The sequence below is a fragment of the Thrips palmi genome, unplaced genomic scaffold (genome assembly GCF_012932325.1).
Source record: "Thrips palmi isolate BJ-2018 unplaced genomic scaffold, TpBJ-2018v1 HiC_scaffold_2, whole genome shotgun sequence".
NCBI lineage: Eukaryota > Metazoa > Arthropoda > Insecta > Thysanoptera > Thripidae > Thrips > Thrips palmi.
The window spans coordinates 12,071,086-12,085,809 of NW_023144629.1; the positions used below are offsets into that span (position 1 = coordinate 12,071,086).

The following is a 14,724-nucleotide window of genomic DNA, read 5'->3' on the forward strand; positions in this document are numbered from 1 at the left end:
GTGTCACCAGACGGGAACAAAATTGTATCAGCGTCGGATGTCCTTAAAATTGCATAAACCGTGGGACAAAAAAGTCCCATGACATTTGGTGTGTACGGTAAAGACACAGGCGATTTGCAGGGGTTCCTGCGGGAAAAGGAGGTACCGTTTTTATCCTGTAGCCGCTCAGACCTCCGAAACATTGCAGGGCGTTTATCATCCTTCATCCGTTGAATCGACGAGCAGCTAAACGAGAGGCAGTTTCGGATTTGCGGTTTTATGGGTAATTTAGGTCGTTTCATTAAAACACTTTGCTCTCTCGGTTCAGTTCTCATCGGGCTCCATTGTTGCTGCTGCTAGGACCTCGGAGCAGGACGACTCCAAGCTAGAACTGCTTACCGCCTCAGCGTCTCGAGGGAAGGTGCCGCAGTGCTGCTGTTACAATGGACGAACCGGTAAGTCTTGCCTTCACTAACTCAAAAGGCCATCCCAATACTGTATTGATCGGATGTAAAAGAATGATAGATGGTTAATAGCAATGACTTCTGGGCAGAGCCCATCGTAATCGTAGTTTGGTAAAAGCTTGGTGAACGTCACGCGGGCGCTTTCGGGCTCATGATAGTCGGCAGAAATTCGAAGTACGAGTTCGTGAACGCCTGATACATGGTCTACGATTTGCTGGCTCGGCTGCATGATGACAAGGTCTGCTTTCATTTACGGTTTTGTTACTCGTACTTTCGCGTCAGAGTATAAGTGGAATATTCCAGGAATAGGATGCTTTCGTGGATCCTAGACCGGAAGTCAATAGTCACCATGTTGGCGGAAGAAGTCTATTTCCGGACTTGGAAATGTAACGAGTACGAAGGTCACAATCCTTCCCTGGAACTGTTCTTCGTACAACCAGTCTGCAATGCACGAGTGTTCTCAGACCTCAACTTGTACCGCTTGGATCTACGTACTTTAAGACCCCACACTGTTAAGAGAAGTCGTTATTTTACAACAGTAATCCCAACAATTAGTGTTGTAATTTTACAAATAATAATTCGTAAATTAACTACAAGATTCATGACATGAACAATTGTCATATTTTCGACAAACTTTACTCATAAATTTATAATTAAATTCGTAATTTTACGATGAAATCTTATTGTTACTGACGAAAGATCGTCGTTTTACTGATAAAATCGTTATCTTACGACTATTCTCGTTTTATAACGCGTAAACTTGTTTTCTTACAAATGAAGCTTTATTATTAAGAATAGTTGCCTGTTAAATTTGTACCACGAACTGCACTGTTTTTTTTACAAAGAAAATTGTAAATTGACAATCTGTTCATCATTTTACAAACTGCTTCTAAAATTTACAGGTGAAATCGTTAATTTAAAAGTATGATTGTAAAAGCAAGTCTGAAAAAGTGCGTTTTCGTCCGTTGTTTCCTTACTATATAGGAAGAAAAAATGCCTGAAAGACCAAAATTTGAGGATAAAGTTTGTAAGTTTAAGAATATTTTTGTAAATTGACGAAAAAAAGGTGGATGATCAGATCGTTTTTTAAATTTACGAGCAGTTCGTGGTACAAATTTAACAGACAATTAATCGTAATTTCACAAAATAATCCCGAACAGTGCAAGTGAGTTAAGGTGCGAGATCGCGGACCGGGGTCCAAGCAACGGCTAAAGGAACTTAGACCGTTGTATTGACCGGAGTCCTCTCATGCGAATACTCCTTGCCATTTTCGTTCAGGCAGTTCAGGCAGTGTAGCACTTTCCCGAGAGATGGCACCACAGTCGAGTACTTCCAAAAAATTAAAAGGTCCTTGTTGGGGGTGGAGAGTCCTATCCTCACTGTGCATCATCTTCGTGTCAATGCCGCCTGATTTGGCAGTGTAGTTGCCGGTGCGGGCGAGGCGAGCACCGGCACCCTCGTCAAAGTGCACAAAGACAGCTTGACAGGTGTCACTCAGCATGAGCACAGCAACGGGTGAACTTCTGAGATTTCAAATTTATCAAATCAAACTTGTTTTAGCCGTTTTCCTCGTCTCATCGCGGTGCCAGGGGTATATAAATTTATCCCAATAGTGCAAAATGAACGGGTAGTGTCCGCGGCCTAATCCTGTTGTTGGCCCTTCTGGGACTGCCCCAGTGGCCGAGTGCGCTGCCGGTCCTCGGCTGCGTCTCCAGCGGGGGGAGGGGAGGGGGCAGACGGAGCGGAGACAATAGATCGGAATGCAGCGAGGTGTCCATCATAAACGTGTCGCACCGACTCGGCCGTCCAGCACGCAGTTCCGATTCTTTCCGCCGCGCCACCCTCCGATGCCTCAGGATTCGACCGCCAAATTCAAAACGTGTGAAAAGGACGGAAAACTGAGTGAAACGGCAAGAACGCCTACGCAAAAACTATGATAGGTACAGCGAATCCGAAAACGGATCCGTGTAGGGGAAGGGTGTCCGGAGGGCAATTGATCAGTCTGAAAGTAATCCGACAATAATTAGTGTCATTGGGGAAGCGTCAAAGAAAAGAGCGAAAGTAGTCGGTTTTGAACACCTCACCAAACGTACAAATATTGATCGCGCGGCTCCCGGCCTGATCAATTGCCCTCCGGACACCTTTCCCCTACACGAATATGCTTTTGGTTTCCAGATCAGACGCATAGTTGAGCCGAAGGCGTTTTTTTTCCGCGAGCGCTGTTTTCACACTTACAACGTTCAATATTTTGGTTCAAAATTTTTTGAAAAGAAAATCCTTTGAATGGGGTGCTTGTATTGTCGTCCTTAATGCATGTACAAATTTTGAACGAAATCGGTGACCCAAAATTTACGCGATCTAGCACCTTAAGATTCTGCCCAATCTTGTCCTTTGACTTCCGTTCCGCGTTTCGCGTCGGTACCCTTACTTGAACAGAGGTTTTAGTTGTTAAACGGGGACGTCCAGTTTGCATTGCGGAGGAGGGTGTTCTCCTGTGTAAAGGTGTATAGCGTTTACATGGGAAATTTTCTGTCATGTTACGCCGTGGGAGAGGGTGGGAGCTAGCGTAACGCCGCGTCATATAGGGGGAGGGGTTCCAAAACTGCGTAACGTTATAAACGGACGGCCTCCAACGTGTTATTGCGGGAGGTGGGGCCAGCCACCCGGAACCGAACCACACGTTTCGTCCTCGGTTACGCCCACTCCACTGTTAAAAAAAATCGTAAATTTACGACATTTTGTAGAACAATTATGTCGTTTTAAAACGACATATTGTGTTACGACTCAAGTCGTAAATATACGACTTGAGTCGTAAATTTACGACATATTTGTCGCTAATTTTGATAGCGAGACGTTCCGTTTTGAAACGAATTACGTCGTAAATTTACAACTTAATCGTTAGTTTACGAACGATCGTAATTTATCTATTGAGTATGTCGTGCAGTTATGACTTCAGTCGTACATTTACGAATCTTGTCGTGAATTTGTGTAAAGAATCGTAAATGAACGACACAAATCGTAAATAAGCGAGCAAAATTGCAACTTTTCATCAACTTTTCGGGAATTTCAGATCGCGATTACGACATTGTCGTAGAGAAATGATTATTTTGTCGTTCAGTTACGACGAAGTAGTTTCAGAACGATTCTTGTCGCTATCAAAATTAGCGACGTTTTTGTCGCTAATTTACGACAAAATTTCTGACAGTGTCGTTAACAATTTTCTTCTAGAGAAGGCTTGACTTCTACATTGCACAGTGGGTTAGAAGTCCAGTAGAGGTGGTCATAGTCTGAGGGGGGACATTTCCACATTCATTGTACAAAATATGACCACATTCCACATTCAGGTGGCAAAAATGTCTGGAAGTAGGCAACATGTGTGGCCAAAACGCCAGAAATCTTGCACATTCTCACAATCATTGTACACAAAATTTTACAGTGGGTCACCCCTCGTCAAAGTCCTATTGTCGCTAAATGTGACTTGAACCGAGCCTGTGACCCCTTCATTGGATTGCTCTCAGAACGAGGAATCCATTGGTGGGCTTTTACTCTTGGTTGGCGTCTCATTTAGCGACTCGGAACATCTAAACGCGTTTTTTTTTTTTTTTTTTTTTTTTGCCGCCTCAACCGGTCTTCAGACCCTCTGTGCCTCGCCATGGGGATTCCATCCCAGATCGTAGACGTCAAGGCGGTGTCCCTTGCCCGCAGCTGCTGCTGGCCCTGCCGGACGACGCGCTGCTGGCCGTGCTGGCGTTCCTGCCGCCGAGACAGCTCTTGGACTGCCGTGTGCTGTGCCGCCGCCTGCGCGACCTGTGCCTGCACGCGGACCTATGGCGCCGCGTCAGCCTGACGCGGTGGAGGCGCCGCTGCCTGTGGCGCGCCGCGCTGCGCCTCGCGCCGTGCCCCCCGGGCCGAGCTCGGACCGCCCCTGGGGGACGGGGGGAGGGGGACCTGGCGGCCGCTCGCGAGGGGCCAAAGGGTCCCCGGGGCCCACCATCGTGGGGGTCGTGGGGGCCAAGTTTTCCCCGCTACAACGGGCCGTGCGACGGGGACGTCGCGCTGGGGGCCCGGCGACCATCGTGGAAAACGATGGCCGAACGATTGGGTTTGGGCTCTGCCCGGGTTCAGCCTTTGGGTGAAGACTACTCCCCTTACGGGACCGTGCTGGATTTTGGACCCGCCCCCCCTGGTGGCGCCTCACCAACGGACCCATTTGCCTTTGGAAACCCAAAGAGCTGCCAAAGCTGCCTCGCTGCCTGCGAGTTTGCGCCGACTGGGAGGGCGTGTCCTTGGTGAAGGCCTGACCCTCGCCTCGTGGCCCCGGGGAGGTGAGGGGGTTGCTGGGGCGCTTGAACGCCAGGCGTCCACCCTGGGGGGCGGCCTTTGCACCGGTCCGGAGCACGTGCCCCGGGGTCGGCGCTCGCCGCTGCCCAGGGCTCGCCGCGGGACCTGCGACCCTGACCGCTCCGAGGACGTGTCCGGCCCTGAACCGCCCTCCCCAAAGCCCGCCCGCTGGCCCTTCTCGGGGGATCGTGACTCGGGTCCCCGGGGCTTCTGCAGCTGCTGGGCGACCGCGCCGACCTCCGAAATGCGGTGTTGTTCCGGTCCAAAGGGCCTCCGCCCCCTTCGCCCGGCCCGCCCCCCGTCGGCTGCCTCCGGGGAGTCCCCCGCATCCACCCCCGCTCCAAAAGGACGGTCTCCAAGCCACGTGATCAAAAACCCCTACGGAAAATTCCCGTAAACAGCGGGAACCCCGTACCCCTTATCAATACTCCGCGGGTTTGGGGGTATTTTCTGTAGGCCGGTATTCTCCGTGGGACCGCACAGTGCCTCTCCGTGGCTTAGTTTCAGGCCGGCGAGGTGTCCCGGATTACGACTTACTGTGGGGCCCGCCGCCGTCGAAGAGCCTCCGGGCATAGAACCCGCGCTACGAGAATCCGCGGCTCAACAGGGCCGTCCTTTTCCAGGAGGCGGACTGTGAGTGGTGCCGGCTGGGGTGCCACACGGACCTCAGGGCGGCGCACTGTAGGGGCGAGGACTGCCCCAAGGACTGCCACAGGTGGGCGTGCTGATGTTGACTGGGTGCGGCTCTGTGAACTTCCCCTCGTCTTCCGTCCTCTCATGGGACATATAACTCTTGTGAACATGTTTTCATCCATAATCATGCAGCCACGCGCTTTGTACAAAATTACGCATCTTTGTATTCAAATTATTCACTCAGACACGTGGGATGTACGCAATGATGTATACTTTGCATTGTACAGAGCTTACCTAAGTATCTGTGCATGCACATTGATGCGTTAGATTAGTCCACGAGAGTTCAGTGTGTGCTACGTTAACTTTTTCAATGTGTTTGTTTTGACGTCGTTATGTTTGGACGTGTATCTTTGAATGCATGAAGGACATATAGCTCATCAGTTGTGTATATCTTTATTTTGATCATCATCATGTAAATCTCTTCTTTTTTTAAAGAATTTTTGACTAATTAAGGTGTTTTCTTTTTCTTTTTTTTAAGAACTTGTGGCTAACCTAAGGTGTCTCTGTTAATCTTTTGACCTGTGTGAGCTTTAATTACATTCATAAACTATGTAAATTTGTCATTTTTTATTGACACCCTGTTGGTCAAATCGTTTTGCACAGTTCGTGTCAACATCGGATCAAAACACCTTCCCGTTCCCTCCCGATCAAAAAGTTTCAAAGCATATAATTCGTAGATATATTTTAAAAAAAATATGAAAATTCAGCTGATTTCGCTTACTTGGGGGTTTTGATCGAATTCTTAAATGCTCGAAGATTAAGAACAACTGCGAAAAGTTTGACCTGATTTGAAATTGGAATTTAGACTAGAAGTTGAATTTTGAGATGGCATCCCAAATTTACATTGTCGTCAAATACTAAATTCATATTGTGAATCGGAAAACGGTAAAAAACGGGTCAATTTGTTTTTTCGATTTTAGAACTTTTATCACCGCTACTGTTGTTTAAAGAATATTTGTTTAGGGTGTAAAAGCATTAGGAGTTTCATCGCTCCGAAATGGCTTGACTCATCTCAAGGGGCAATGTCGCATGGATGACTTTGGACTAAAATTGCCACTGAAGGCGAAATTGAATTTTTCACAAACCCTTTTTAAGTGTTGTCTGAAAGGGCATTTACTTACCAAACAAGGTTGGTTAATAAGTGCGTAAAAGCTAAATACAAAGAATAATATTACTTAGGCATTAACACGGGCGGCGCGTGGTTGGTAAGGCCAGTCTCCCTCGCAATTCAGCAAAACCTCTTCCTTAAAGCCTTTCAAGGTTGTCAACTGCCATGTTCTTAACTTTTTTAGCCGAAACGATCTAGCGTCTACGATACCCTGAAATTCGCCAATATGTGTTTACTTACAATGGAATTTGGGCAACTGTCAATGTCTTTACCTTTCGGATAAAATAGGGCCGAATGGATTTTTTCTACAATGTTGAATGAAAATACATTAACGTTTGTCTGAAACTTTAAGACCGCGAAGTTAAAGGTTTGGTATGAAAAGGCAGATAATAAAAAGAGTTCTAAAAAATTATTTTTCAGTCCAATTCTTTTTTTAATCGTTGTATTTTTTTAAGGTTAATGACTTCAAATTCAAATTCGGAAATACCAATTTTACCGGGTTCCGTTTAAAAACCCCTAAGGTTCCTTACGTAACAGATCCGATTTCGGTCAACTTTGTATCTCAAATTGCTGCAATTTAAACTTACGAAGAATTTGTTCACTTACAAACATTTGGCTTGCTGCTTGCGAAGAATTCGCATTGTCGTGATTCAATGTAATTCGCAAGTTTTTTCATCAATGTGTTCGCAAGGGGTTTCAATTACAGATTTTGCAATTCGGAATTTCTTCTTTGTATTAACAATCGGGTTTTTTGTATTTCAAACAATCGGTTTTTGCAAGCTCAAAAGATGGTTTGCAATTTTAAGAGTGTAGCATTATTAACCATCGGAGGTTATTTAAAACTATCTTCAATATTCAAATAATTTCTTTATATTAAAGATAGTCTTATTATGAGTAGTATGAGAAATTTCCAGGCATTTCGATGGCAGGCAATTTTTTGGCAGGAAATTGCATTACAGATTACAAGCATCACACATTCACATTTCTCACACATTCATCTTTATAAAACCATTCTAGGACAACAAAGCTAGGGCAACATGAATAGACAAGTAGAACAATTCCAACTAAACAAGCCTAAGCATGAGGGTTGGGCGAAGATGTCTAAGGTAAAAAATTTAATTTAGTCACCTTTAAAAATTCCCAATCAGGCCTTTAATTCTGCATGGTGACAAAACTATGTCCGGACCTTTTAAATATGTCCTTGCACTAAATTTTGCCCATACCCATGTTTTATCATCCTTTTTACTAAGCTTCGCTGTTTTCAAATTGTTTTGGCCCCAAGTTTTGGGAGCCATTGTGGGTCAGCATTTGGAATAAATTTGGATAATTTACGAGAAAAATACTGGGAAATAATTTTTCGAATTTAAATTGCAGAATCTGAAAACTGAACAATCTGAGGGCAAAGAATCAATTGTGGGCCAATTTCGGCCTTTCGTCTTGTAAATTGAAATTTCAACTTTTGCGATATTTTCTTATTTTCATTAATAAAGGCCCGTTTTTCAATCAAACAAGGAAACGTTTTTCTAAAAGGAAAAATATAAACAGGAGAATTTCAGTGAAACGATGGATTAAACGAACTGATTAGAGACAATTGTTTTAGCCGTTGTGGCAATCCCGGGCGACAAACCCAAAACCACCTGCACAAAAGGTATTGCTATTCAGTTTATTATCTATTTCAGTAGAATATATTTTCTAAAGGGTTGACCCCTATAACAGGGCCGGCCCGACGCCTCGGGAGGCTAGCCCGCCGGGAGAGAAGCTTTCCCCTTTCCCCAGCCTGTGCCCCAAAACCCCCCCCTGCCAACAAAAAAGCCTAGGGGACTGTCAGTAAGAGGGTAGCTTAACATTACCCGCGTTATCGTAATACCAATGTAACAAAGGAAAAATGGAATATGGGATACTGTCATTCAGAAGCGCAAAAACAAAAAATACGAAAAATACCGGAAAATTCGTTTAAAATGGGTCTGGAATGAACGCTACTTTGCCACACCCGCGCACCATGGCATCGAATGATTTCGGCTGTACTAGCTATGGTAAATTTATGTTCCCTGACCTACTATGAATCAAAATCAGCAAGGGCGTCCCGTTTTATCTCGTAATAGCTTCACGGTGGCAATTTGAAAAACATACGATTTTTCGCCTCGTTGGATGGGCGCCATTTTCACGACATTTTGAAGGGCCTTCCTTTGAAGCCTGATAGGAGCCGTTACAGTCGTCGCTCGGACATACACGCTATTTGGGAAGACAAAGAAAGGTTGGAGGAAGGTCTACCGCGAAATTCAAATCGATTCAATCTCCGTCGGGTCTGCGGTGACCCGTCGAAAAAAATGACCCACAATTGATTCGTGACCCACAATTGATTTTTTACCTTAGTTATGATGCAAATGAATGTAAGGGAGAGTGGGGTACCGTGAAACGGGGTAACTTCGGACACTTTTGATATGTTTTTTTGAAATTGTGAAAGTTGTGGTGATGTCATGGACTTGAGGGTTAAAATTTATCATCTACCCACCTTTAGCTTCGTTTTGGCCCTTATTTCAATTATCTGCACCTCACCGTTTTTACAGTGGAGGGTCCGAAGCAGTGTCCGAAATTACCCCGTGTTTTGGGGTAATTTCGGACACCCCTGAAAAAAACGACTTTTTGTTCTGATTTTGGTCCCAAAATCGATCACTGTCTCTTTCTAAAGTGCCAATATGATTATACGAGAAATTCGTAAGGGTTGAGATGTAAAGGTAAGGTAGGGGTGGTCATACATAATTTGAAGTCATGTTTTTGCATTCATATGTAGTTTGATTTCAGGAATAGTGAGTGGAACTAGTAGAGCCATTTAGAACGCTTCTATTTTTAAATTTTTGACCGATTAGCTTTCATAGGCAACTCGGGCCTTACTTTATTACGCGAAAAGTGAATCTTAAATCTTCCTCTACAAGATTACATACGATCACATACATGCATATGAAAGGCAAGTAGTCGTGTCGTATGTACGGTTAGGAAGATACAGGGGCTCAGTGGAAAGCTTTGCATTTCAATTGTAGTGAACCGGCGAGCTATGCAGCCATTCGCCAAGGGCAACTCTCATGTCACATGAAAGAAAATTAATCGCAAAACAGTCGTTGACACTAAGGTAGGACATGCACATAAAACTAAGTATGAAAGACGTAGCTTTGCCCCATTGTTATGAAATTCGAAGTTTAGAAAAGCAACCGCTGTAACAATTGGGGATTATCTTTGTTATTGGATTCTCTTCAACTTTCAGAAGAGCTCTTCAGCTTCCACCACTCAAACCTTGCAAAATTGAAAGTGTTCAGGACATACCCCCTCTCCCTAGCGCACTGTGGCAAAAAGCTACGGAAAATTCTGTAAACAGCTTGTGGTAATTCTCCGTAGGCCCCTTATCAATATTCTCCGTAGGCTCTTACAGTATTTTCTGTAGGACCGCACAGTATTCTCCGTAGGACCGCACAGTGATCTCCGTAGGACTATACAGTCTTCGAGGTCCTACGGAGAAGACTGTGCGGATTTACAGAGAATACTGTGCGGCCCTACGGAGAATACTGTAAGAGCCTACGGAGAATATTGATAAGAGGGCTACGGAGAATCCTGGCAAAAAAATTAACAGGATTTTCCGTACCTTTTTGCCACAGTGCGTGACGTTTGTATGTCCGAAATTACCCCGTAAAGTAACATTTTTTCAGTTTTGAGCCCATAGAAACCATACTATTTGACCCAGGTGATTGAAAATTTGACACAGTATGCTCTTAACATGATCGAATCGACAAACAATCACCTCATGAACCGGCCATGGACAGTTTCGGCTTGCCAGTCAAAGTTTTTACGCATAAAGCAAATTTAGGTAAAAATGGTTGAATACAAAAACCACTCTTTCTCCTGAAGTTTGCCCCTGATTTGGCCTCCGGGTGATTGATCAGATGGTTTTAAGTGTGGCCGATGCGATGCGCGCAACGGGACAAGCCTCCAAGTTGGCCGTTAGATGGGAGCATCATTGCAATGCTTCCGGGCAGAGTTGTCCGAAATTACACCGAGTGTCCGAAATTACCCCGTTTCACGGTAATTCCGGACGCTTTTTTTTTCTTTTTGGTCTTTGAGCCTGAATATCCTTCTTGGGTTAAATGTTATGACAGGAGAGTAAAGTATGGACCTTTACCTTCAAAATGGTATACATGAAAGCCAAATCTCAGCAACGGTTAGGGAGATATAGGCGCCTAACAAAAGCCCTGCATTTGTCCGGAATTGCCCCAGGCTGGGGTAATTCCGGACGACCTATGGGGCAATGCCGGACGACCTTAAAATTTGACACTATTCGAGCTTACTTTCGCTTGTTTTGATGTGAGGCATGCTTTAAGAAGGCGTTCAAGGACATTTGCTGCGAACTGAAGTGTTTGATTATTACTCAAAGCATATTATAAGGAATAATTTCTATCAAAACCCCTAAATGGACAACACTGTCTTGAGTAAAGCTCTTAAACATAGCTGCAATGTTATCTTTCGTTCTTTCTTTATCCTTCTTAACAGTGGGGATGCATGTCCACAATTTTGAACCCACTACCTTAACATTATGCGGGAAATTGAAGAAAATAACCCTTATTGTCCGGATTTACCCCACAGGTAGTGAAAACCTTTGATGTTCAACTCGAAGAAAAGGGCGAGCCATACGAGCACTCCCGAAACGCCAAAGTAAAGTCCACTGACCATATAATATGATTAAATTTTAGTCATGGGACTGAACTTGACGGTAAGGTACGATAAGTACATGGAAATACGAGGGAAAGATGCAGCTTTTGCCTTTTTTTGATGGTACTCAAATTTCGTGAAGCGACCACAGGCAAACGGTTTGACCTCCTACTTTAGCGATTTGGAATTCTCCTTTTAAACTGATTATCTTCCTCTGTTAGGCGGGCTTTTGAGTAATCTTCACTCAAACCCAGTGAAAATCGAAGTGTCCGGAATTACCCCGTGCCCGGAATTACCCCTTTCTCCCTTAACCAGCTGTGCTTGCAATTTACAATAACTGTGAAAGTAAGACCAGATGTTTCAACGGCATGCACCAGCGTTGAGGTTTACAAGAGTTTGCTTTGTATTAGATCTGAATAAATCTTAGTAACAGTAAAATTGGATGCATTCAACTCATAAACATCAAGACATTTTGACATACATTCATTTATTGCTTGCTCACGTTTCACCTCCACGTCTCCCGATTTCACCAGTTTCTGATTGGCTTATCAGGTTTAGTTTCTGATACTCTAATCAGTTCCTGATACGCATAAAACTGAAAGCAAGGGTGAAGCAAACATGCATTTCGTTCTTTTCATTGAAGATCCGCACTTCCGGTAGGTGGACATATCCTTGACTGCCGTCGAAAATGCCGGACCCCGCGGTTTTTTGCATGTCCACCGTCGCGTTCCTCAACTTGTAAAGACCCTGCGACAGGATTGAAAAGTACGCTCGAAATTTACACACAATTACAGTGACGTGAACAAGAAGTCCTAGTCAGCGTATTGCGAGAGTCATTCCAAAGGAGGACTCAAAAGTCACTCGCCTTCTGTAAACAGGAGGATGTGCGTATCTTACAAATCAAGGGCTTGAAGCGGCAGCAGACTAACTCCGAGAGTAGTTTTCGTCTGTCCGTCTCTCTCGCACTCATGGGGCGTCCCGCATAGGTGCGTGAGAGACAGAGCGGTGAACACAACTCTCGAAAAACTTACAGTTTGGAGAGGGCAGCGAATCGGTGGTTGCATGGGAGCCAAAAACGTGGCCCACGGCATGGAAGGGGACGGGATGAGTTGACACAGTCCCACGGAGAACTTGTGCGTGGCCACGTACTCGCATGTGTTAAACGACACGGCGTCCGCGCACTTTGTCATGACCAGCTCCATCTCAAAGAAAGAAGGCACACTACAAACTTACACAGTACACACAAATGAGTGGTCATCTGACACAACAACGTGTTCACAGAAAATCCCATTGCAGATGCGCTGTCATATCCGATAGCTACAGAAATGAACATCTATTGTCAAGTTCACACAAATTCGTACTTGGCACGTACGCTTTCATAAGTGCATGTGCGTCGCATGCGGGGCCGAACATGTAGTTGTAATTGAAGAAAGAGTATTCCAGTGCGGAAGACACTATCTGCCATACAATCGGTTCAACCCCGATTGAATACCTTTGAAAATGTCTTGAGTACTTTGTGGTTGTAGAAGTCAGCACTGATGGCAGCGGCTCCTTGCTTCGAGCGGCTGATGGATGAGTTGAGCAGCTTGCCAGGAGTGTCTACGCCTTTGCACTGGTCAAAGGAGTGAAACTGAACCACCGGTCGGGGTGGACTCTTTGCTGCTCCCACCTACAGAAATTACAGAAACTAATGTGCACTGAGAAAACCTTACAAACTATTTTCGGCCTTACAAAGAAAATTAGTTTGTATAACAAAGTATTTTGAGCATACGTAAGCTTACAAAGAAAATACTTCGTAATTTACGAACTATTTCTTCGTATAACAAAGTATTTTAGTTTGTTATATGTATGCTCAAAATACTTCGTAAGGTTTTAAGAGTGTGGTCGGTGTGGCAGAGTCACACTGTGTCACACTGTACTGCGCCACACTGTGACACCGTCTGGCGTGCGCGAACCCAAACTGCGCACTGGTAGTGAACCTCAAACCGCGTCTTGAAGCATTTGGTAAAACCGATTCGTGGTGCAATTTCAAAAGCTAACACGCACTAAAAACAAGTTACCTCTAGATTTTTTTTCTGGAATAATTCGACAGGGCACTTCTTACTTGTCTATCGGCACACGCTGCAGTCAGAAGGAAGATGGCCCAGAAATACATCTCTGGACTGCGTCTCGCCGCTACGATGGATTTAAGTTTGATGGCTGTAGAGTAGACTCCTGCTGAAACAAGTGTAAGACACTTCAAATGGCCCCTCTGAAGCAAGATTATTTTGGAAGAGTACCGGTCGAAGTTAAGTTCAGATGTTTGCAATACGGCCATATTTTCCTGCTTAAACTTAAGACTAGTAAGAAAAAATCAGTCATGGCACTAAAATCGAAGCAAAAAATGGTCAAAATTGTATCAGAATAAGAACTCGGCTTGGCCGGTCGGGTGGCTCCAGCGTCGTCTACGCGAAGCCGACGCCGCGCGGTTCTCAGCAGAAAACTACGTCATCTCTGCTCAACCCTCCTCCCCGCCCCACATCATCTACCATCACTTTCCGTCAGACCCCCTCCCCCCCTAAACGGGTGACGTAATATTTGCACGCCGCCTAAGCAGTCAAAACCTCATTCATTAGCCACAAGGGGACTCTTACTCTTAGGATCAGCACCCACCTCCTCCCGATCGTTCCCGAAAAGTAGTCACTGGGTAGTGCTCAGTGTCACCCACGGAGGCCGCATACCAGACGATCGGACAACTGGAGGTGCTTGGACGGACGAACGAACATCAGCCCTCAGACTATGTTCGACATTCAGGATTTACTACGCAAATATTACGGCACGGTCCAAAGACGGTGTCCGCAGCAGTGCCAACTGCACCTCCTAAGACACGTGCTTTGTTTATTTGGATTTGGACGACATACCATGAACTGTAGAGAATGTAGAAAAACGTGCACTTCCGAGCCGGTGCACTGCAAAAAATTGTTATCCCTTTATGACAACTTGTGGATGATATTTTCATCAATTTCAAATTATGGCAATTTTATCACAAACTGATGAGACTTTCATCAAAGCATGGGCGTGACAACAATGTCATGAAATGTTTTGATGACATTCTTGTAAGGAAAATTAGCCTTGAAATTTTCATCACGTGACAGCTAAAATTTTCAGTGTGTACGACCTAAGGATCAGCAGTACGAAAAGGTAACCTCAACGGAGGAAAAACACCCAGCGAAACCCCGTGTTAGAAGACCAGCTCTGCTCCCTGTCGAGCATTGACGCAAACAAACATACTTAGTCCGGCAGGAGGCGGTCCCTGCAGCTGGAGTGCAATCATCGTGCTCTGGTCCCATTAGGCCGCTCCAATAACTAAAGGTCATCAGACCACAACTCTGTGGGCCACCGCCATCCGAATGTGTTGTTGTTGTTATTAACACATTGGGTGACAAAACACCTGTCACCAAATTT

The 14,724-nt window shown here is 45.0% G+C and overlaps 2 protein-coding genes across 16 annotated transcripts; one reads left to right on the top strand and one right to left on the bottom strand.

Annotated features, from left to right (window-relative positions):
- Positions 1-39: 39 nt before the first annotated feature.
- LOC117647743 lies at positions 40-8,028 on the top strand. The gene is made up of 4 exons (XM_034389640.1): positions 40-141; positions 308-434; positions 4,149-4,252; positions 7,960-8,028. The coding sequence occupies exons 1-4, from the start codon at positions 79-81 to the stop codon at positions 8,026-8,028; spliced, it is 363 nt and encodes a 120-aa protein (XP_034245531.1). The 5' UTR covers positions 40-78.
- Positions 8,029-11,756: 3,728 nt separating this feature from the next.
- LOC117646924 lies at positions 11,757-14,599 on the bottom strand. 15 transcript variants are annotated; one of them, XM_034388294.1, is made up of 7 exons: positions 14,438-14,534; positions 14,181-14,228; positions 13,933-14,024; positions 13,385-13,494; positions 12,773-12,949; positions 12,312-12,482; positions 11,757-12,027 (listed from the first exon to the last, which is right to left on the bottom strand). In XM_034388294.1, the coding sequence occupies exons 4-7, from the start codon at positions 13,433-13,435 to the stop codon at positions 11,854-11,856; spliced, it is 573 nt and encodes a 190-aa protein (XP_034244185.1). In that variant the 5' UTR covers positions 13,436-13,494; positions 13,933-14,024; positions 14,181-14,228; positions 14,438-14,534; the 3' UTR covers positions 11,757-11,853. The 15 variants fall into 15 exon arrangements, with proteins under 15 accessions (XP_034244185.1, XP_034244184.1, XP_034244183.1 ...); XM_034388293.1 differs by having other exon boundaries at positions 13,933-14,056; XM_034388292.1 differs by having other exon boundaries at positions 13,933-14,079.
- Between the last annotated feature and the right edge of the window lie 125 nt (positions 14,600-14,724).